Below are 22,222 nucleotides of genomic sequence, written 5' to 3'. Positions count from 1 at the left end.
CCTGTGGGTATAGCAATAACAAAACAAAAGCATATTCATGTGCATGGTGTTAAGATTTGTTTTTTTTTGTTGCCGACACAAAGTCCTTTTACCTAGTAACATTTGAACATTTGAATTCTGTTAAAAGCACAGTGTGAATACCTGGCATGCAGCTCTTAAATGTGCAGTTGCACTGAGCGCAGTTTTGTACAGAGTACATAACGTTAGGTATTAGCTAAAAAAAAAACGTTAAACGCCTTGTTTGTCTTTCCAATAAGTAATGTTTAACTTCTAAATAAACAGCTTTAATCAATAGTGTGTCCCTATCCTCATGGTTTGATCAGACCTCTATCATTTCCAGCCTGGATCCTGACACCATGAAGACTCTTTTGATTCTGTTTGTTTTGATGAATTTGGACGAACTCCTGAAGACTGGAGACTGCACAGAAACAGAGTAAGTTGATTTAGTTTCCTCACAGATAATAGAATAAATGTATTTCACTGACTTTTTCACAGTTTTCCACAAAGAAAATCACACATACCATGTAGGTTGTGCTGCCTGAACACCGATGTAAACCCTGTATGTCAATGAATTTAGCACATATTTAGATAAAACCTCCGAAAAAATATACACCTAACCTTTCTATCCTCTTACTGTCGATAGTACACGTGAAAACATGGTGACATGTTTGTTTCTGATTGGTCCAGAGGGGTCTATCATTCGCGGGGGTGTATGTATTCTACTGATGTCTTGTTTTCTTATTCTCCAGGGATCAAGTTTTATCAATCACCCCAAAAACACAAGAACATGTGGACCTATTGAAGAATGTTTCCACTCAATACGAGGTAGAACCTAGATTTTTCTTTATCAGTGATTTTGCTGCTGTTTTTTCTCCTTCTGTGACTCATAGTGTCGTATGTTTTCTCTCAGACAGCTCTGTGGCAGCCTGTGTCACCTCACTACATCACAGAAGAAACTGAGGTTCACCTGTTTGTTCCTGGAAACAGCTCAGAGACTGTGAAGGATCTGCTAGAGAAAAACGCCATGACACATACGTATGTTGCTTGGCTGAGTACATAGTTGTGCAGGTGGTTTGGAGGTTTTGTTATTTACTTTTATGTTCACTGTAGGGTGTTACTGGCCAATGCCAAGGAGCTGATTGAAATGCAGACGAGGAATGACTCTGACGACCATCGAAGTAGCCCAACGTTCTACGAGAGATATCACAGTCTGGAGGATGTATGCTTCGCATCTTATCAGATTCCATTGCCATAATATTCACATTTTGTTGATTTGTGTCAAAATGAACATCATCCAAAGCACGCTATCTCCATTGTAGATCTATTATTGGATAAACAGGACCCAGCAGGAGAACCCTGATACGGTGAAAACCATTTTCATTGGCTCCTCATATGAAAAGCGACCACTTTATGTTCTGAAGGTAAACTCATCCATCACCAGTCACAATAAAGATGTTTTCCAGTAGTTTATTTATCTATTATTTAGCCAGGAAGGTCCCACTGAGATACAAGATCTCTTATTTCAGAGAGTCCTGCTCAAGAAGGAAGCAGTAATGACAGTGTCGGCAGCCAGAGTTGGGCCAGATTATTTGGCCCAATTCTGGGGTGTCATTCGTCCTGAACATCAACCACACACGGCTTGACTTATTTCTTCTGGCATGTCGAGTTTGAGCCAATGAAGGCCCAAGTCATTTCTTTTTAACGGGCCAGTGTTGGCAGTGTCGGCAGCTGGAACTGGGCCAGCTTGTTCAGCCTGATTCTGGGGGGTCATTCATCATGAGTGTCAGCTTGTTTGGGCAACCAGATGCGACCCTCTTCTGACGTGCCATATTTTGGCCGATCCTGGGCCAGGTCATTTTTTAAATAACGGGCCAGTGGTGGCAGTGTCGGCAGCCAGACTTGGGCCAGCTTATTTGGCACATTCTGGGGTGTCTTTCATACCAAGACTCAGCTGAGTCGGGCAACCAAACACAGCCCAACTTATTTCTTCTGGCATGCTGAATTATGGCCAATGCTGGGCCAGGTCATTTTAGCAACCTGTGTCAGCATAATTAGTTTCACTTAAAAAGAACTATTTCACATATTAAAACACAAACAATACATAAAGACAACAGAAGGGAAAATTTAAAAAGAAGAGGGGTATGCAGGCCACACCAGTGACATCCATACACATCTGACCAAGGTCAAGGATGACATAAAGCAGCACCTTCAAGACAGTTTTTAAAAGGTCTTTGAAAATACTCACAGTAGAGAGTGCTTCTAAGGTAATAACATTGTATTAGAAGAGAAAGCAGTTTTACCAAGCTCTAAATGCAACCTGGGGACATTTAAAAGATTCTGATTTGTGAAACGAGTGCAGTAGTTGTTGGTTTGAAAGGCTGGAGATATGAGCAGAGGTGTGGACTCAGGTCACATGACTTGGACTCAAGTCAGGCTCAAGTCATAAATTTGATGACTCTAGACTTGACAAAATCAAAAAAGACAATTTGGACTTTAACACCAATGACTCATGACCCAGATCTCAATAGGAAGTGACTCTTTCTATACATCTATCTACTACTGTTAAAATAGTGCGATCAGCTGCCTTAGAGCAAACTCAGGTGAAAGTCATATGTTTTTATTAATAAGGATCAGTTTTAACATCAGCAATGAAAGCTGCAGTGATTTAAAGGCATTCTACAAGAGCTCTATGTCTTGATTAAAGAGGCCATATAGATGACTGTGTCATCTGCATACAAATGTATCTTAGCTGGTCATTTATGAAAATAGAAAATAAAGTAGGGGCTAAGATTGAGCCCTGTCATGCAGCTGACTTGTGAGAGATTGTTTTTACACTCACACTCTAAATGAAGTCTGTCTCTCTTAGTTGTCTCTAAACAGCAGGCCGGATAAGAAAGCAATGTGGATTGACTGTGGGATCCATGCCAGAGAGTGGATCTCTCCTGCTTTCTGCTTGTGGTTCGTTCAATATGTGAGTATATATTCAATATAGTGGAAATAGTGGAGGAATGTTGTCACATATTTTGTCTGTATTCCATCAGGGCAGTTTTACACCCGTCCAGCACTAAAATCCATGTCCTCCCTTGCACAGTCTTTGTCATTTTACAAGATAAACTCAGACATTACTGACATTCTGGACAACATGGACGTCTACGTCTTGCCTGTTGTGAATCCTGATGGTTACAAGGTCACGTGGACAACAGTAAGAATACATGTTTGTATACCGTGAAGTGCTCAAGCAGTTGGAAAGGAAGCAAACTGCATTGATGATTTTACCTTGATTTGTTTGTCTCAGAACAGGATGTGGAGGAAGAACCGTTCCCTCAACAACAGCAGCAAGTGCATCGGGGTCGATCTCAACAGGAACTTTGATGCAAACTGGTGCAGTAAGTATTTCTGATGAACACATTGCACTCTTTCCTCTCTTTATTAATTCTTCACATATGAGAGTGTCAGTAGCATCAATAAAGTAAGGTGACTGTGTGACTTCCAGCAGAGGGAGCCTCTAACGATCCCTGCACGGAGACCTACTGTGGTACGTTCCCCGAGTCGGAACCAGAATCGAAGGCCGTTGCCAACTTCCTGCGCAGTCACAAGGACACAGTCCAGCTCTACCTCAGCATCCACTCCTACTCTCAGATGCTGCTCTTCCCGTACTCCTGCACCTTACAGGAAGCAGAGAACCACAAAGACCTGGTGAGAGGTTATAGTCGTAGCTTACAAGTTTCCACAGGAAGGTGCAGTTGTAGGATCCTGAAATGCAAAAAGGTTTTATGTGAGGGTAAAAGAGTTCTCTGGAGAAGCTTCTGGTTGAGTTGGATGAAACCCTTGGAATATAAAAGGGTTCATGGTAGAACCTCCTGGTTGGATTCTTGATAAAACTTATGGAATATGAACGAGTCCTCTGTAGGACCTCTAGGGTGGGTTCTTGTTTGCACCCTGAGAAGGTGGAAAGGTTCTGGATAGAGCCGCTTGAGAGGATTCGGAGTTGTAGGTATAACCCTTTATGCAGATGGAGCCCTGTGAAGCAGATCCACATATACAAGGTTTTTCTAGGAACCAAAAAGAGCTCTCCTATGGGGACAAGCCAAAGATCCCTATATGGTTTCATTCAACACCTTTGTCCTACTCAACTTCTTGATTTCTGTCACTTGAGATAAAACACAGACACGCTTAACTGTTCTTTCTAAATGTGTGTTTCTAAATAAAAAGCTTGAGATGGCCCAAGAAGCTGCCCAGAGTATCGGAAGATATCACAATAACACCTACAAGTATGGCCCCGGAGCAAAGACAATATGTAAGTAAGGCTTGTTTTTACAGCAAAGATCAGCTTGACTTGATTCAGTCTGTCACACATGAATGTGGTTGTCTGTTCTCCAGACTTGGCTCCCGGTGGGTCTGACGATTGGGCGTACAACCTCGGCATCAAATACTCTTTCACGTTTGAGCTCCAGGACCGCGGGCGTTACGGCTTCCTCCTGCCGCCATCTTTCATCTCAGGGGCCTGCAATGAAGCTCTTATTGCTGTGAAGACCATTGCTCTCAAGGTTATAGAGAAAACACAAGCCCCAACGAGTTCTCCTCGGGCTGCCTGAGCAGTTACATCTGCCAAGGCTGAGGGTCCAATATTTGAAGCCATAAAACTCACATTATACTCACACTTGTGTAAAAAGTAGTTACAATGAAAACTACATCATCATGCATATATTACACAGATATTAAATCAGGATTCTTGGAGATATCAATATTACTGTGAACTCTTGTACAATATTGTACAGCAGCTTTGCAGTCAAAATAAATAAGAATTTGAAAACCACCCTTGTTGTGTAAATGTTTTGTCCATGCCCATGTACAAATATAAGCTGAACTATTATTATCACTTTTTATTTTTATGTCCTATGGCGGTCACTGGACCGTATGCGAGTGCAGTTCTTCTTGGTTTTGTCGGTGTGAGCTCACCAAACCAAATTCCCATCAACCATGTTGAAATGGCGATTAAATCTTGAAGTTTCGCCAGAATATTGGAAACATTTCAATCTACTTCTGTGTATTGATATGATGTTTCACAACAATATTATTTGTCAGAGTAATTGCTCTTTTAATCAGCACATGCCAGTCAATATTATTTATTCTAAATACACTAATCAATATCAATATAGATTATAAAGTGTATTTCTGTCTATCTGGAAATTTTCCTGACTCTTGTATAAATAAAGAAGGTATGAAATTGAATTATTTGCATAAACTATAGTTTTGTTAACCTATTTAATTGAGGATTTTAGATGTTATTGCTGTAATCAATAGGCTATTTAGACTTGTTTGTTGTTGATGTTATATAAGATGGTGATTTCTTCAAGAGTTGTATTGTCTACATGTAAAATTTGGCAAAAATAATAAGCAAATAAATGATATATTGTGTTGTTTATGGTTGGAGAAAATAGTAGGATTAAATCTAAATAATAAATCATATTCTTTGAGTAAAAGTTCCTTACCAAAATATGTTTTAAAATCCAGTTGAATCAGATTGTGCTGTATATTAAGTGGTCGTCCATTTTGCTGCGCCCTCGTGGCCATAATGCGTAACTGCCGGTCAGGAGGTATAACTACACTGACTTTCCCAGCCTGCACACATGGAAAGTAACACTGAAGTCTACATTAATTTAGCTTTAATGATATTAATATTTTAACTACTGGAAATGTAGCAACAGAAATATGCTAACCGACTCCCCATCGGACATGATGGCTGATCTCTGCCCTTGTTTGTCTTTCCAATAAGTAATGTTTAACTTCTAAATAAACAGCTTTAATCAATAGTGTGTCCCTATCCTCATGGTTTGAACAGACCTCTATCATTTCCAGTCTGGATCCTGACACCATGAAGAATCTTTTGATTCTGTTTGTTTTGATGAATTTGGACAAACTCCTGAAGACTGGAGACTGCACAGAAACAGAGTAAGTTGATTTAGTTACCTCACAGATAATAGAATAAATGTATTTCATTGACTTTTTCACAGTTTTCCACAAAGAAAATCACACATACCATGTAGGTTGTGCTGCCTGAACACCGATGTAAACCCTGTATGTCAATGAATTTAGCACATATTCAGATAAAACAAGATAAAAAAAATATACACCTAACCTTTGTATCCTGTTACTGTCGATAGTACACGTGAAAACATGGTGACATGTTTGTTTCTGATTGGTCCAGAGGGGTCTATCATTCGCGGGGGTGTATGTATTCTACTGATGTCTTGTTTTCTTATTCTCCAGGGATGAAATTTTATCAATCACCCCAAAAACACAAGAACAAGTGGACCTATTGAAGAATGTTTCCACTCAATACGAGGTAGAACCTAGATTTTTCTTTATCAGTGATTGTGCTGCTCTGTTTTTTCTCCTTCTGTGACTCATAGTGTTGCATGTTTTCTCTCAGACAGCTCTGTGGCAGCCTGTGTCACCTCACTACATCACAGAAGAAACTGAGGTTCACCTGTTTGTTCCTGGAAACAGCTCAGAGACTGTGAAGGATCTGCTAGAGAAAAACGCCATGACACATACGTATGTTGCTTGGCTGAGTACATAGTCGTGCAGGTGGTTTGGAGGTTTTGTTATTTACTTTTATGTTCACTGTAGGGTGTTACTGGCCAATGCCAAGGAGCTGATTGAAATGCAGACGAGGAACGACTCCGCCGACCCACGAAGTAGCTCAACGTTTTACGAGAGATATCACAGTCTGGAGGATGTATGCTTCGCATCTTATCAGATTCCATTGCCATAATATTCACATTTTGTTGATTTGTGTCAAAATGAACATCATCCAAAGCACGCTATCTCCATTGTAGATCTATTATTGGATAAACAGGACCCAGCAGGAGAACCCTGATACGGTGAAAACTATTCTCATTGGCTCCTCATATGAAAAGCGACCACTTTATGTTCTGAAGGTAAACTCATCCATCACCAGTCACAATAAAGATGTTTTCCAGTAGTTTATTTATCTATTATTTAGCCAGGAAGGTCCCACTGAGATACAAGATCTCTTATTTCAGAGAGTCCTGCTCAAGAAGGAAGCAGTAATGACAGTGTCGGCAGCCAGAGTTGGGCCAGATTATTTGGCCCGATTCTGGGGTGTCATTCATCCTGAGCATCAACCGCACACGACTTGACTTATTTCTTCCGGCATGTCGAGTTTGAGCCAATGAAGGCCCAAGTCATTTCTTTTTAATGGGCCAGTGTTGGCAGTGTCGGCAGCTGGAACTGGGCCAGCTTGTTCAGCCTGATTCTGGGGGGTCATTCATCATGAGTGTCAGCTTGTTTGGGCAACCAGATGCGACCCTACTTATTTCTTCTGACGTGCCATATTTTGGCCGATCCTGGGCCAGGTCATTTTTTAAATAACGGGCCAGTGGTGGCAGTGTCGGCAGCCAGACTTGGGCCAGCTTATTTGGCACATTCTGGGGTGTCTTTCATACCAAGACTCAGCTGAGTCGGGCAACCAAACACAGCCCAACTTATTTCTTCTGGCATGCTGAATTATGGCCAATGCTGGGCCAGGTCATTTTAGCAACCTGTGTCAGCGTAATTAGTTTCACTTAAAAAGAACTATTTCACATATTAAAACACAAACAATACATAAAGACAACAGAAGGGAAAATTTAAAAAGAAGAGGGGTATGCAGGCCACACCAGTGACATCCATACACATCTGACCAAGGTCAAGGATGACATAAAGCAGCACCTCCAAGACAGTTTTTAAAAGGTCTTTGAAAATACTCACAGAAGAGAGTGCTTCTAAGGTAATAACATTGTATTAGAAGAGAAAACAGTTTTACCAAGCTCTAAATGCAACCTGGGGACATTTAAAAGATTCTGATTTGTGAAACGAGTGCAGTAGTTGTTGGTTTGAAAGGCTGGAGATATGAGCAGAGGTGTGGACTCAGGTCACATGACTTGGACTCAAGTCAGGTTCAAGCCATAAATTTGATGACTCTAGACTTGACAAAATCAAAAAAGACAATTTGGACTTTAACACCAATGACTCATAACCCAGATCTCAATAGGAAGTGACTCTTTCTATACATCTATCTACTACTGTTAAAATAGTGCGATCAGCTGCCTTAGAGCAAACTCAGGTGAAAGTCATATGTTTTTATTAATAAGGATCAGTTTTAACATCAGCAATGAAAGCTGCAGTGATTTAAAGGCATTCTACAAGAGCTCTATGTCTTGATTAAAGAGGCCATATAGATGACTGTGTCATCTGCATACAAATGTATCTTAGCTGGTCATATATGAAAATAGAAAATAAAGTAGGGGCTAAGATTGAGCCCTGTCATGCAGCTGACTTGTGAGAGATTGTTTTTACACTCACACTCTAAATGAAGTCTGTCTCTCTTAGTTGTCTCTAAACAGCAGGCCGGATAAGAAAGCAATGTGGATTGACTGTGGGATCCATGCCAGAGAGTGGATCTCTCCTGCTTTCTGCTTGTGGTTCGTTCAATATGTGAGTATATATTCAATATAGTGGAAACAGTGGAGGAATGTTGTCACATATTTTGTTTGTATTCCATCAGGGCAGTTTTACACCCATCCAGCACTAAAATCCATGTCCTCCCTTGCACAGTCTTTGTCATTTTACAAGATAAACTCAGACATTACTGACATTCTGGACAACATGGACGTCTACGTCTTGCCTGTTATGAATCCTGATGGTTACAAGGTCACGTGGACAACAGTAAGAATACATGTTTGTATACCGTGAAGTGCTCAAGCAGTTGGAAAGGAAGCAAACTGCATTGATGATTTTACCTTGATTTGTTTGTCTCAGAACAGGATGTGGAGGAAAAACCGTTCCCTCAGCAAGACCAGCAAGTGCATCGGGGTTGACCTCAACAGGAACTTTGATGCAAACTGGTGCAGTAAGTATTTCTGATGAACACATTGCACTCTTTCCTCTCTTTATTAATTCTTCACATATGAGAGTGTCAGTAGCATCAATAAAATAAGGTGATTGTGTGACTTCCAGCAGAGGGAGCCTCTAACGATCCCTGCACGGAGATCTACTGCGGTGCGTTCCCCGAGTCGGAACCAGAATCGGAGGCCGTTGCCAACTTCCTGCGCAGTCACAAGGACACAGTCCAGCTCTACCTCAGCATCCACTCCTACTCTCAGATGCTGCTCTTCCCGTACTCCTGCACCTTACAGGAAGCAGAGAACCACAAAGACCTGGTGAGAGGTTATAGTCGTAGCTTACAAGTTTCCACAGGAAGGTGCAGTTGTAGGATCCTGAAATGCAAAAAGGTTTTATGTGAGGGTAAAAGAGTTCTCTGGAGAAGCTTCTGGTTGAGTTGGATGAAACCCTTGGAATATAAAAGGGTTCATGGTAGAACCTCCTGGTTGGATTCTTGATAAAACTTATGGAATATGAACGAGTCCTCTGTAGGACCTCTAGGGTGGGTTCTTGTTTGCACCCTGAGAAGGTGGAAAGGTTCTGGATAGAGCCGCTTGAGAGGATTCGGAGTTGTAGGTATAACCCTTTATGCAGATGGAGCCCTGTGAAGCAGATCCACATATACAAGGTTTTTCTAGGAACCAAAAAGAGCTCTCCTATGGGGACAAGCCAAAGATCCCTATATGGTTTCATTCAACACCTTTGTCCTACTCAACTTCTTGATTTCTGTCACTTGAGATAAAACACAGAAACGCTTAACTGTTCTTTCTAAATGTGTGTTTCTAAATAAAAAGCTTGAGATGGCCAAAGAAGCTGCCCAGAAAATCAGAAGATATTACAGGAACACCTACAAGTATGGCCCCGGAGCAAAGACAATATGTAAGTAAGGCTTCTTTTCACAGCAAAGATCAGCTTGACTTGATTCAGTCTGTCACACATGAATGTGGTTGTCTGTTCTACAGACTTGGCTCCCGGTGGGTCTGACGACTGGGCGTACAACCTCGGCATCAAATACTCTTTCACGTTTGAGCTCCAGGACAGTGGGCGTTACGGCTTCCTCCTGCCGCCATCTTTCATCTCAGGGGCCTGCAACGAAGCTCTTATTGCTGTGAAGACCATTGCTCTCAAGGTTATAGAGAAAACACAAGCCCCAACGAGTTCTCCTCGGGCTGCCTGAGCAGTTACATCTGCCAAGGCTGAGGGTCCAATATTTGAAGCCATAAAAAGTGAAGCTAAAGATTGAATGTCAGTGTCTTTTTTTCTGTTTATTATTATGAAAACTACATCATCATCCATATATTACACAGATATTAAATCAGTATTCTTGGAGATATCAATATTACTGTGAACTCTTGTACAATATTATACAGCAGCTTTGCAGTCAAAATAAATAAGAAATTTGAAAAGCACCCTTGTTGTGTAAATGTCCATGCCCATGTACAAATATAAGCTGAACTAAGCTGTCCTATGGCGGTCACTGGACCGTATGCGAGTGCAGTTCTTCTTGGTTATGTCTGTGTGAGCTCACCAAACCAAATTCCCATCAACCATGTTGAAATGGCGATTAAATCTTCACAACAATATTATTTGTTAGAGTAATTGCTCTTATAATCAGCACATGCCAGTCAATATTATTTATTCTAAATACACTAATCAATATCAATATCAATATAGATTATAAAGTGTATTGCTGTCTATCTGGAAATTTTCCTGACTCTTGTATAAATAAAGAAGGTATGAAACTGAATTATTTGCATAAACTATAGTTTTGTTAACCTTTTTAATCGAGGATTTTAGATGTTATTGCTGTAATCAACAGGCTATTTAAACTTGTTTATTGTTGATGTTATATAAGATGGTGATTTCTTCAAGAATTGTATTGTCTACATGTAAAATTTGGCAAAAATAATAAGCAAATAAATGATATATTGTGTTGTTTATGGCTGGAGAAAATAGTCGGATTAAATCTAAATAATAAATCATATTCTTTGAGTAAAAGTTTCTTACCAAAATATGTTTTAAAATCCAGTTGAATCAGACTGTGCTGTATATTAAGTGGTCGTCCATTTTGCTGCGCCCTCGTGGCCATAATGCGCAACTACAAGCATTAAAAAACCACTTCCGGTGAAAATTTTCACAAGACATTATCAGCAAACGACCTCACAAAAAACAACTTACAGTTATTACTTCCAGTGTCATTACTTATATAAGTACAGTTCATAGAAGAAGAGTTTTTAAAAGAGAATAATGTGCTGACATGTCACTAAAAAATAAAAGCGCGGAGAAGATATTAGTTGCGACAACCCGCACACCACCACCGAAGAAGAACGCGACCTGTGATGCACACCCTCCGCCAATATGACGGCACACAGGGCAGTTTCTGCCTCTGATTTTAAAGAAGAATAAGCCTTGTTGTTTCTACAAGTGCTGAATCCGCTGCCTGGACTAAAGTAGATGCGACGCCGACTTTATATCTTGGGTGAGACGGCTTTATTGGGGCACGCGGCGTGTAGCAGGGGCGCCGCTAACGGCTGCCTGAAGGCCGCGCGCTAACATAGAACAAGTCATTAGCTCTTTGGTGAACTAACTTTAGCATTAGCCTCCGCCCGCTTGTTTTGTGTCCTGCACGAGGCATGCAGTGTTTTTAACGTCAGCGAATAACCGCCTGAGTATGTGAACCGCTTTTATATGTGTGTATGAATGTAAGACTTATTAACAATAACAGTAAAGTCATGTAGCTAGCTAGGAACTTTAGCTAACATTAAGCTAGTAGCTAGCAGTAAGCTGCTGCACAGACAACATCAGGCCGAGTTATTTGCATGTGGTAATGTTATGGATGTGTAGCCACCTATGGGAGATCTGCAGGCAGTTAATACTAAAGATAAGAGCTTTTAAGAAAGATTAAAATGATTTTAATCGTAATTTATGGTGCTAAACTCTGTAGCTCTACACTGTGGATGAATGAATGAATGCAGGGATGACGGGGCAGCACTGGTGGAGTAGTCACACAGCAAAGAAAATATGTTTTTCTTAATGTTATTTGGGCTAAACCGTGTAGTATATGTGGTGATATATTTAAATTAGATCTACACTAATCACTGTTATCATCCTCCCTTAGCACCAAATATGAGACACAGATTTATTGGTTCATTTTTCCATTTACTCTTTACATAATTATTTATTTAACACCCCTGCTTATGCCTTGTGTTGTATTGATGCACATGATTAATCACCGTCATTTCATTAAGCATTGTCTGTCACATTTCCAGTCTTGCAGAATGTCCAAGATCAGGCGGAAAGTAACAGTGGAGAATTCAAAAACCATATCTGATAGCAGCAGCAGCAGCAGCACCACGACGACCAGCAGCACCAGCAACCCCGCCGCCCCCTCCCGCCGGCCCAGTGTGTTCGAGAGACTCGGCCCCAGCACTGGGAGTAATGCTGCTGATGTGTGTATAACCTATGATGCAATACATGCTTTGTAGCAGGCTGATAAAACATGTTTTGTGTTCCTATATGGTGTGATGTTTGTCTTGTTATGGCGGACTCTCTCATGCGACTCGTGTGTGTGTCTTTCAGAGTCACTGTAGAAATTGGCTGAAGACTGGTAATTGCAGTTACGGCAACACTTGTCGCTACACACATGGAACTCAGCCACGAGGCAAAGGATTTAGCTTTAGTCGGTAAGATGGTTTGTCAGTCAGGATATGTTGGCTACGTCTTTGTTATTGTGGTCCTGTCCACTTACAAACAAATGTTTTTTTGTCTGTTGTGTTTGTGTTACGGAGCAGGTCAGCTGAGAGACCCACAGGTGATCTGCGGGAGAGGATGAAGAATAAAAGACAGGATGTTGACCCAGAAAACTTGAAGCGAGACCTCGACGAGCCCACATCCCCCCCAGCGAGAGTGAGTTCTCTGCTCCTTCAGTCTCTACTTCTTAAAGAAATAATTCATTGGTGGGTGGCTGGATTTGGATTTTGACGTGATGCAACATGTGTGTGTCCATCTACAGCAGAGAGACTCCTCCAGAGGCCGACACAGGGAAAAGGAGGATATAAAGATCACAAAGGAGCGCACCCCAGCCAGTGAAGAAGAGCCCACAGAGTGGGAAACTAATCGTGAAGGTGAGCTTGTTTTGTTCACCATGGGTTTTGACGTGACTATTCTAAGATTTAGACTTTTTAATCTAAGCCTCTGTTGTTGTTTTGATACTTAAAGACTCAGATATCGACTACGACTACGAGTTATCGCTTGAGATGAAGCGCCAGAAGATTCAGCGTGAGCTGATGAAACTGGAGCAGGAGAACTTGGACAAGAGGGAGGAGATTGTCATCAAGAAAGATGAGACCCCCACCAAAACTAGAGCCACTGCCATGCCCAAGGTAAATAACTCGTTTCCACTTTTGAGTAGAATGGTGGTTGGTAGGATTTCAGCCTGATCTGTTGTCTCTTTCCCTCAGGCCTCCCCAGAGCCGCTAAGTCATAAAGATTCACCGTCACCGTCCAGGAAGTCAAGTAGATCCCCAAAACACAAAAGTGGAACCAAAGGACAAGGTTCTGGGAAGAAAGAGAAGAAGGCATCAGTGTCCTCGCCTGTTTCAGACTCTACCAGGTAAGGGTTTGGGGGGTGCGCTTGTTTTTCAGTTGTCAGGGTGTTTCATAAACTACTCAACAGACTTCAGATCCAATCTGGGAAACAAGAAGTGATTGAGAATTGTGTCACATCAATTTTGTGCAAGCTAAACAGCAGTGCTCCGGGCACATTTATACATCGGTGTCACCCTCCTCCCTCCTCCATCCAGGCCGTCAAAGGGGAGCCACAGTAAGAAGAAAGGGCCCCGTACCCCCAGTCCTCCTCCCCCAGTCCCTCTGGACATTCCTGTGGTTGGGAAAAAACACAAGGGCAAACACAAGAACAAGGAGAAGTCTGAGGAGAAGCAGAAGGAAGCGAAAGATCGGGGGCGAGATACAGAAAAACACAAAGAGAAGAAGGAGAAACGCAGGTAAAGTTAGAGGATAGTCTCCATTGAGATGATTTGTCTCATTAGTGTTCTGAGATTTTCTTTTTTAACATACCCGTGTTGTTTTCAGGGACCGATCAGACAGTTCCCACAAGGCCAAGCGGTCTGTGACGTCAGAGGAGCGTTCTGGTAGTGTGTCGTCTCTCTCTAGGGGCACTTCACCTCCAGCCAGGAAGAAATCCTCCTCTCCGAAAGCTTTGTCCCATAAGGCCTCCCCTCCTCGCAGGTTGGTACATGTGAACCACGGGCAAAGATTTTCTTGCTCAAGGGTTTAATCACTACTTATCACTGTACCGTCCTTTGTCATTGCAGGTCTCTCTCTCCTCCACGCCACCAGCGCACCCCAACTCCTCCCCGCCACCACTCCCCCTCCTCCCACTCTGGTTCCTCTGCCCAGCGGCACTCTTCGTCCCCTCGTCGGCGTCGCTCGTCCTCTCCTGCGTACCACCGGAGCTCAGCAGCCCAGGCCTCTGCCTCCCCCCCTCCAAGCTCCCGGCGCTCTCGATCACCTCCCGCCTCCCACGACACCTCCTCACCCCATCGCCGATCTGACAGATCCAGCCCCAGCCAGCGCCACTCCAGGGGCCGTGAGAGGAGCCGTGGTGAAAGAGAGAGGAGTCCGCCTGCCCAGGAGCGCAGACACGAGCGCAGAGATGGTATGTTTGTACCGTGTTTGTCTTATACAGCAACACTTTCGATAATCAATTAATCACACTGAAGTTTAAATGTTTCCTTCAATCAGTTGTTAAGTCTTGTGTCTCTCTTATAAATAGAAAGCCGCAGCAAGCGAGAGAAGGACAGCTTCCGCGACGACCGGGACTATGACTCTGAACAGGTCTCATCACGGGACTCCCGCGACGACAGGGAGACCAGAGAGGCCCGTGAGCGACGTGACGCCCGCGATCGAGGAAGAGAAACAACCCGAGACTCTCGTGACCACAGAGACAACAGGGACGTGAAGGACTCCAGAGAGAGCAGGGCGGACACCCGCTCCAGTCGGGAGTCGCTGGAGCGTCGTGACCGTGAACGGGAGCGAGAGAGGGATCGGGAGAAGGAGAGAGAGAAGGACAGAGAACGGGAAAAGGAGAGAGAGAGGGAGAGGGCTGATAGCCACAGGAAGGAGGAGGCGGTGCAGGAGGACAGGAGTTACGGGAGAGGTCATGGACGCGACGATGGAGGGAGAGCTGATGGGAGGACAGAGAACAGGACAGACAGAGCTGAGAGGAATGGACGAGGGAGAGGGCGTGCCAATGAAACATCTGATAAAGGCAAGACCTGACGTTACATTTAAAACCATTGTACCTTTAATCTGTTTGCGTCTTTTTCACCTTTTGAAATCATCGTGTGTCTTGTTTCAGGTTCAAACAGAAACTCCCGGGGCTCCCAACTGAAAAGCAGCCATGACAGCTGGGATTCACGCAGCAGTGCGGTGCGTGAGCGCAGCGCTGAGAGGAGCACAGATCGCAGTGCTACCGAAAGAAGCTCTGAGAGGGGTTCAGATCGAGATCGCTACGAGGGTGACAGGAGAGGAGAGCAGGCCAGAGACTCCTCATACGACAGGAGAGGAGGGCACGGTGATCGCAGAGACAACCGCGAGAGAGGTGGGGTTAGGTTATTTTATTACAATCAGAAACTGAGTAGGGTGTAATTCTTGATAGTTTCTTATTTTGAATTTGTTTGGCTAATTTTTTTAACGTGTGTTTCCCCAGATCAAAGAGCAGCTTCCCCAAACAGATACCAGGGAAGATCAGAGGACTCCGAGAGGGAGGAGAGGAGGCAGGAGCGCAGGACAGACAGAGCAGACGAGGGCCGAGACGACAGGACCCGCGACCGGGATCGAGAGAGAGAGCGAGAGAGGGACAGGGAGCGGGAGAGAGAGAAAGAGGACAGGGAGCGAGAGAGGGAAAGGGAGCGAGAGAAGGAGGCCGAGAGGGAGCGGGCCAGGGAGAGGGAAAGGGAGCGGGAACGAGAGAGGGAGAGAGAGCGGGAGAGGGAGAGGGAGCGCGAGGAGCGGGAGCGAGAGAGGGAGGAACGGGAGAGGGAGCGGGAGAGGAAGGAGCGAGAAAGGGAGAGGGAGAGGGAGCAGCGGGAGCGAGAGAGGCAGCGGGAATGGGAGGAGAGAGAGAGAGGACGAGAGGAGAGGCGGGAGAGGAGAGACGACACCAGGGACGACCGGTCCGTTAGAGACACCCGGGATGAACGCAAGACAAGGCATGTACCAGCCTGCTCAGGTTATTCATTAGTTTCCTTCACTATCACCATTCTTCACCTCTTGTGTGAACTACCACACACTACTGCTATTTAAACTGTACATTTATTTACAAAAGAAACAGTGTCCTAGAGGGGTGCCCTGTTGAACACCAGGCTTTAATCTGAAACATTCAGAAGCTGTTTTATCTATTGAAACATAATGAAACCTAAAATATTCCATCGTGACATTGTCACGAGCAGATGTCATGATACCAGGGGGCCGGTGACATAAAGCACTTAAGATTTTCCTTTAAATCTGAATTAATTGGTTGTACAAAACATCCTTAAGTCCTCTCCTTAAAGTTTCCTTAAGTTTTGTCTTTATCGTTCTCTTAAGGAATCGCTTCAAGTGTGTTAAACCTTTGCACAGAGGATCTGAGCAGCTAAAGTAAGGAAAAAAACATAAAGCACCACTGACTGCATCTTAACTGCAACATGGAGTTTAAAGTGATAAATGAGGAAACTTAAGGCATCCCGAGAAGAGTGTTCTGTGACCGGGAGAACCCGTTGGACACCCTTAATGTTGAGGAGTTGATTTTGCACTATGATTTGAGCAGAGGTCGTTTGAAGATTTGTCTCAGCGTCTGGAGTTGGATCACTAGACTTTCGCAAGCTTGTTATAATTGAAAAACTCCCTTAAATTATTGTCCATTTTGACGGACAGGGTCGCAAACATTCCAGTGTAATCTGTTATTAATTTAGCCCCTCCTCCCCTGTGATTGAATTTTTTTGTAATAATCCTCCTCTCTTCTCCTTTCAGTCGTAAGAGGCCCAGGGTGGAGAGCAGCCCCAGCCCCCGAGCCTCGCCTAAGCGAGCAACTCGGGACCTCAGTCCGGCAGACAGCGACGGCTACAACAGCGCGGAAGAGAAAAGTGAGCGCCCGATTGGCCGAGGGCAGGCCAAGCTCCACCCACAGCCCCTCCTCCCCAGCCCAGTGTGTCCGCCTCCATCTGACAGTAGGGAAATTCTTTTTGCAAGGACACACTCCTGTTTATTGGACAGTGCACCTCCCGTATACCACAGATACACTCTCTGTTAAAGAGCTTTGCACTGTTAATCATTTTATGGCAAATACCTCCAGAGAAGAGCCTCAGCTGCTCGCCCAAAAATGGCGCAGAGAAGCTTTTATTTGCTATGCTTAAAATGTAATGAATGTGGTTATCTGACTGTTCATGTACAGGTGCTGACAAGCATCGTTTGCTGAGCCAGGTGGTGCGGCCCCAGGAGCCCTTGTTACGTTCTCCGCCAAGGGCTGCTCTGGCCGATGAGAAGTCCAGCCACTGGAAGGATGAGGAGCGCAGAGGAGCCGGGGACAAAAGGGACGCACGCAGCCGCCACGAGGACCTGGAGCTGCGCGGGGAACGAAGCAGAGGAGGCGACAGGCGAGGAGAGCACCTCTCAGACACCCCTGCTGACTCCCGCAGCAGAGGCAGAGAGCAGCGGGAGGCCACGCCGCCTCCCCCTGCGTCATCCCTTGCCATTGGCAGCGAAGACAGAGACAACGCCGGCTCCCAGGCCCATGAGGAGGGCAAAAAGAAGAAGTCGCAGAGGAAGGGCCTGAAGAAGGGTCGCAAAGAAGAGGAGATTGGCGGTGGCCTGGCTGGTGCAGGAGATCGTTTCAACCCCGAGCCCCCAACTGGCGGACCTCCAGATGGACCTCCACCCTTACACTCGCCCAGGAAAGGAACAAAGAAGAAGGCGCTCGACCGAAAGAGGAAACGCTCACGGGAAGGAGAATCTGATGTGTCTGATGAGGATTCATCTGCCCCTCAGCCACATAATAAACGCAGCAAGAGAGGACCCCGAACGCCACCACCCTCAATGAGGCCTGACCATCGTGTCACTGGAGGCAACGCAGAGCCGTCTCCACTGTCCAAAATGGACAACTTCAGCGACTGGTCAGATGAGGAGGTCACAGACCGTGCACTACTGGACACACAAGTGCCGCTGGCTCCTGCTGACAGGGCTCCTGCCGAGCCTCATAGGAGAGGTGGTGGTCCCAGAGTGGGCAGAGACAGGGAGCGGTGCAACCCACCACCCATCGCCCCTCTGCTTTCCCAAGATCCTCCCATGCTGCTGCAGACTCTGACCCCGCAGCCCCTCATGTCCCAGCCCCTGCTCCGCAAACCTCCCCCGGAGCAGACACGCAGCAGCAGCATGGGAAGCAACCAGAGCCGCACATCATCCAGACGCCTGCGCTCACCCTCAAACGAGTCAGCCCATCGAGACGACCCCCAGGGCACACGACCCCGCCGGGGCAGGCTGCAGGGCGCCAACTCCCGGGACCGAGAGAGAGAGAGAGAACGAGAGAGGGAAAGAGAGAGAGAACGGGAGAGAGAAAGGCCGAGTGTAAACGACCCTCCTGGGGCTGAGAGGAAGTCTCGGATAGACCAGTTGAGGAGAGGGGAGCCCAGCCGCAGCACCTCCTCAGGTAAATCAATACTCACACCTAAATCATAAACGTTTTGTTAACTGTAAGAATGGCAAACTTATATCTGTCACTCCTGTCTTGCAGACCGGCAGGATTCCCGCAGCCACAGCTCCAGGCGCAGCTCTCCTGACTCTGAGAGGCAGGCCCCGTCCAGGTCGCGCGCTGGCTCCCACGACAGCCGAGAACGGGAGCGAGACAGGGAGCCATTTGAGCGCGAGCGTGACCGAAAGGACCTTCGCCCTCAGCAGCAGCAGCAACAGCAGCAGCAGCCCCTGCTCCTCCAACAGCCTCTGCAGCAACAGAGAGACTGGGAGCCTGAACCTAGAGACTGGCCGAGCCGGGGGCGAGAGCCCCTGTTGATGCGTCCTGGCCGGGAACCTCTCCTGAGGGAGCGGGACATCAGGGAGAGGGAACGCTTGCTCCCTGAAGGCCTCATTCAGCAGCATGAACGGGAGCGGGAAAGAGAGCGAGAGAGGGAGCGGGAGAGAGACATCAGAGGCGACAGAGGTGGGGATCGAGAGAGGGAGAGGATGATGATGATGATGGACCTGCCGCCGCACGTGGACCCCAGAGCCCCAGGACGAGGAGATCTGAGAGGTGATCTCAGAGGAGACCTGCGAGGGGACCTGATGAGACCGGAGAGGAGCGAGTACGAGCCTCTGCTGCCAAGAGAAGCCTTCAGCCCCCCAGAGCCGGAGAAACCGAGCAACAGTCACCATCTGATGGCGGAGCAGCGGGAGCTGGAGAAGACGGACAGCATCGACGGTAAGAAGATCCGAACACGGCTGCATTTTTTCACTTTCTTTCTACATTTCCAACATGGGTTCTAAGAAATTTTACCTGTGCTGGTTTCTCAGGAGACGATGATGGGAAAGAAGACGATGGCCAGTCAGTGGCGTCTGTGGGAGAGGAGTATGAGCCCATCAGTGACGATGAGCTGGATGAAATTCTCGCTGACAGCCAGAAGAAAGAGGATCAGCAAGACGAGGAGAAAATTACAGGTACCAGGAAGAACCATGGGAATTTATTTGTTAATAGTTTGTCTGGAAACTGTTGCTCTACGAAAGCTGTGTCGACTCTTCTAATGAAGTTTCATGGCGTGTGTGTGCGCAGGTCCTTTGGACGTCATTGACGTGGACTGGTCCAGCCTGATGCCCAAACAGAAGCAGGAGCCCCGGGCAGCAGGGGCAGCCTTGCTCCGGTTCACCCCAGGGGCCGTACTTCTCAGGGCGGGTATCTCTAAGCGACTTGCTGGTCCTGAGCTCCTGGAGCAGGTCAGAGAGGTGTGCAAGTCGGAGCTGGACGACCCCAAAGGTGAGAGTTTTATTCCGAAAGTGTGGTATCAGTGGATTAATCAGTTATCGGCTTTTTCCTGTTCCAAATTATTGTCATGATATCAGACTTTAAAAATCCATGGTTCCTCTTCTCTGACGTTTAATAGAGTTTAGTCTTTTTTGTGTGGTCCATATGTCTAAAACTCTGTCATCTCTGTGCTGCCAGATGCTGACAAGCTGTTCGAGCATGACCTGGGCGCTCTGAACATGGCAGCCCTGAACAGGCGGGTGGAGAGGGCAGGTCTACTGAGGAACCTCGGGCCTTGCTGCAAGGCCCTGTGTGCCCGCAGGGACTTCGCCATCCGCCGGCAGCTGTTAAAGAACGACAAGGTAGATGTCATCCAATCACTGACAGGACGATGACTTTAATACTACAGTTACTTATGCTGACTTTAAAAGTGCTTTGTTAAATGATGTTTAAATCTACGTCTTCAGGGTCTGACGAAGCAGTACCCCACTACACCCGTGGTCGACAACGAGCTGCTGCAGATGAGCATGCGGCTCTTCAGACGGACCATGGCTGGTCAGGCCTCAGGCTCAGAGAGGGCCGACGGGGGGTCAGCACCAGCAGCCGAGGTGGCCCCAGCCGGTGGTAGTAAGCTCAGCACAGCTCAGCCTGAAGTGTGTGTGTCCTGATAGAAGTGGTTTTAACGAGTCAAACACATGAAAATGAACGCCCCCCCCCCCCCCCCCCCCCCCCCCCCCCCCCAACTCTCGCTGACTCTGTCCCATTTCATTTCTTACATTACCTTTAATCATGACAGGAAATAAATTGTGAATCAGTTATGCTTGACATGTCTTGGATGATCTGCACGTGCTGTGCCATAGACTACTGGACACTCTAGCCTATGGAGGTGTGTAATGACCCATGTATGAGAAACATGCCCAGAATGATTTCATGTTTTTTGTGCACTGCAGTGATTTAGTGCAGCTTTTTAATTGTCCGTCTCACCTGCCTAAACAAGCTCAAATGTTTGTTTTCGTATGTTGTGCATTGGTAACCACGACTGTGCATTAAAATGGTCAGATGTGGATTTTTGTAACGGGTCTTTTGCTTTGTCAAAGTGACTGTTCAGCCTTTAACTAATGTGATGTCATCGCTATTTCTGTTAACGTTATATGACGACATTTCTGCCGAGCAAAGCTTTAGCGTTTGCTGCAGAGCGTCACTGACCGACAACACTGAAACATCCTGCAGGGACTTGAATGAACGTTTCTTATGAATAAGCACTGCCAAACTATTCCTCCACTGAATGTCATTTCTCTTATAACTGTAAACATTATTGCTTTTTGCTTCGTGTATGTGTTCTGAATGGTTTGGCAATGTCTCCCTGAACTGAACTCCAACACTGCCATGTGGAACTACTCTCCCTAATGTTCACCAGTCCACACCATCCAAACAGGATCATTCCCAATAGGAAAAGACACTAGACTGCTTAGATGTTTTTTTAAAATGACTGAAGGGATAATTAATTCGAGCTTCCAGTGGTTCCACAGTCCCGATTAAAAAAAGACTTGTACAGGTGGAGAAGCTGAATCTCTGGGATGTGGTTCTATCAACACTCTTAGCTCAAAGTGACACTTGTAAAGAGCAGGTGGTGCATGGACACAAAGTCAATGGACAAACAATCGACAGCTGAACATAAAAATGGGAAGAGGCTGTTATCTTAGAGCCCTGGATTCAACATGACACCTCCTCTTGGCCATGCTACTGTGACATGAAATCTAAGTGATGTTGAAAGCGTCCAACCACAACTATGTCACCTTCTCCTGCTACATATTTATTTTGTCTAAGGGTCAAGGTCATTTTGAGATGTGCAAGTAATGATATCTGGTTTAACGCTGTATTTTTATTTTTTTTTTTTTTACTGAAAAATAAATGTAGAATGACATTTTTTAAATTGTCATAGCAGCTTGTGACCTCAAGAATTAAAATGCTAGTCTATCAGGATTATGACATTAAATGACCACGATGAGGACGGCCACTAGAGGCAAGCTTTTGCACTTTGAGGTAAGTGCTGGTTTATGCAGTGGTGTCAATATGACAGCTTTTGGGCATTATTTATATCTTTGAACAGAAAATCCCGCACACTGCTCATGCTCAGCATCCCAATCTATTAATTACACTTAAGGTTTCTGTCCTGCTGTCAAGAGCATTCACCGCCATTTTTTACAACACTGACTTTAAATAGATACTACACATTATATTAATGCTGCTGCGCTGGGTTCCAAAAAC

General features: G+C 45.4%; 3 protein-coding genes across 5 annotated transcripts; all 3 read left to right on the top strand.

Annotated features, from left to right (window-relative positions):
* Positions 1-275: 275 nt before the first annotated feature.
* On the top strand, positions 276-4,816 carry LOC117249816 (carboxypeptidase B2-like). Its single transcript, XM_033615563.2, has 11 exons — positions 276-433; positions 750-825; positions 911-1,035; positions 1,111-1,219; positions 1,320-1,421; positions 2,867-2,971; positions 3,092-3,202; positions 3,296-3,386; positions 3,494-3,696; positions 4,213-4,297; positions 4,381-4,816. Exons 1-11 carry the CDS (start codon positions 357-359, stop codon positions 4,593-4,595), a joined length of 1,299 nt encoding a protein of 432 aa, XP_033471454.2. The 5' UTR covers positions 276-356; the 3' UTR covers positions 4,596-4,816.
* A 980-nt stretch (positions 4,817-5,796) lies between these two features.
* On the top strand, positions 5,797-10,931 carry LOC117249807 (carboxypeptidase B2-like). The gene is made up of 11 exons (XM_033615539.2): positions 5,797-5,952; positions 6,271-6,346; positions 6,434-6,558; positions 6,634-6,742; positions 6,843-6,944; positions 8,398-8,502; positions 8,623-8,733; positions 8,827-8,917; positions 9,025-9,227; positions 9,744-9,828; positions 9,912-10,931. Exons 1-11 carry the CDS (start codon positions 5,876-5,878, stop codon positions 10,124-10,126), a joined length of 1,299 nt encoding a protein of 432 aa, XP_033471430.2. The 5' UTR covers positions 5,797-5,875; the 3' UTR covers positions 10,127-10,931.
* Positions 10,932-11,265: 334 nt separating this feature from the next.
* zc3h13 (zinc finger CCCH-type containing 13) lies at positions 11,266-21,031 on the top strand. Of its 3 annotated transcripts, none has more exons than XM_033615964.2 (20): positions 11,266-11,428; positions 12,219-12,398; positions 12,529-12,632; positions 12,741-12,855; positions 12,962-13,073; positions 13,168-13,331; positions 13,410-13,561; positions 13,752-13,952; positions 14,041-14,196; positions 14,283-14,626; positions 14,744-15,238; positions 15,329-15,571; positions 15,680-16,181; positions 16,981-17,093; positions 17,402-18,652; positions 18,737-19,417; positions 19,510-19,653; positions 19,766-19,966; positions 20,153-20,316; positions 20,422-21,031. In XM_033615964.2, the coding sequence occupies exons 2-20, from the start codon at positions 12,228-12,230 to the stop codon at positions 20,620-20,622; spliced, it is 5,514 nt and encodes a 1,837-aa protein (XP_033471855.2). In that variant the 5' UTR covers positions 11,266-11,428; positions 12,219-12,227; the 3' UTR covers positions 20,623-21,031. The 3 variants fall into 3 exon arrangements, with proteins under 3 accessions (XP_033471855.2, XP_078022022.1, XP_078022024.1); XM_078165896.1 differs by having other exon boundaries at positions 16,981-17,177; XM_078165898.1 differs by having other exon boundaries at positions 11,293-11,618; positions 16,981-17,177.
* The last annotated feature ends 1,191 nt before the right edge of the window (positions 21,032-22,222 follow it).

This window comes from Epinephelus lanceolatus, chromosome 24, assembly GCF_041903045.1.
Source record: "Epinephelus lanceolatus isolate andai-2023 chromosome 24, ASM4190304v1, whole genome shotgun sequence".
Taxonomy (NCBI): Eukaryota; Metazoa; Chordata; class Actinopteri; order Perciformes; family Serranidae; genus Epinephelus; species Epinephelus lanceolatus.
This window is presented reverse-complemented; position numbering and strand designations above follow the sequence as displayed.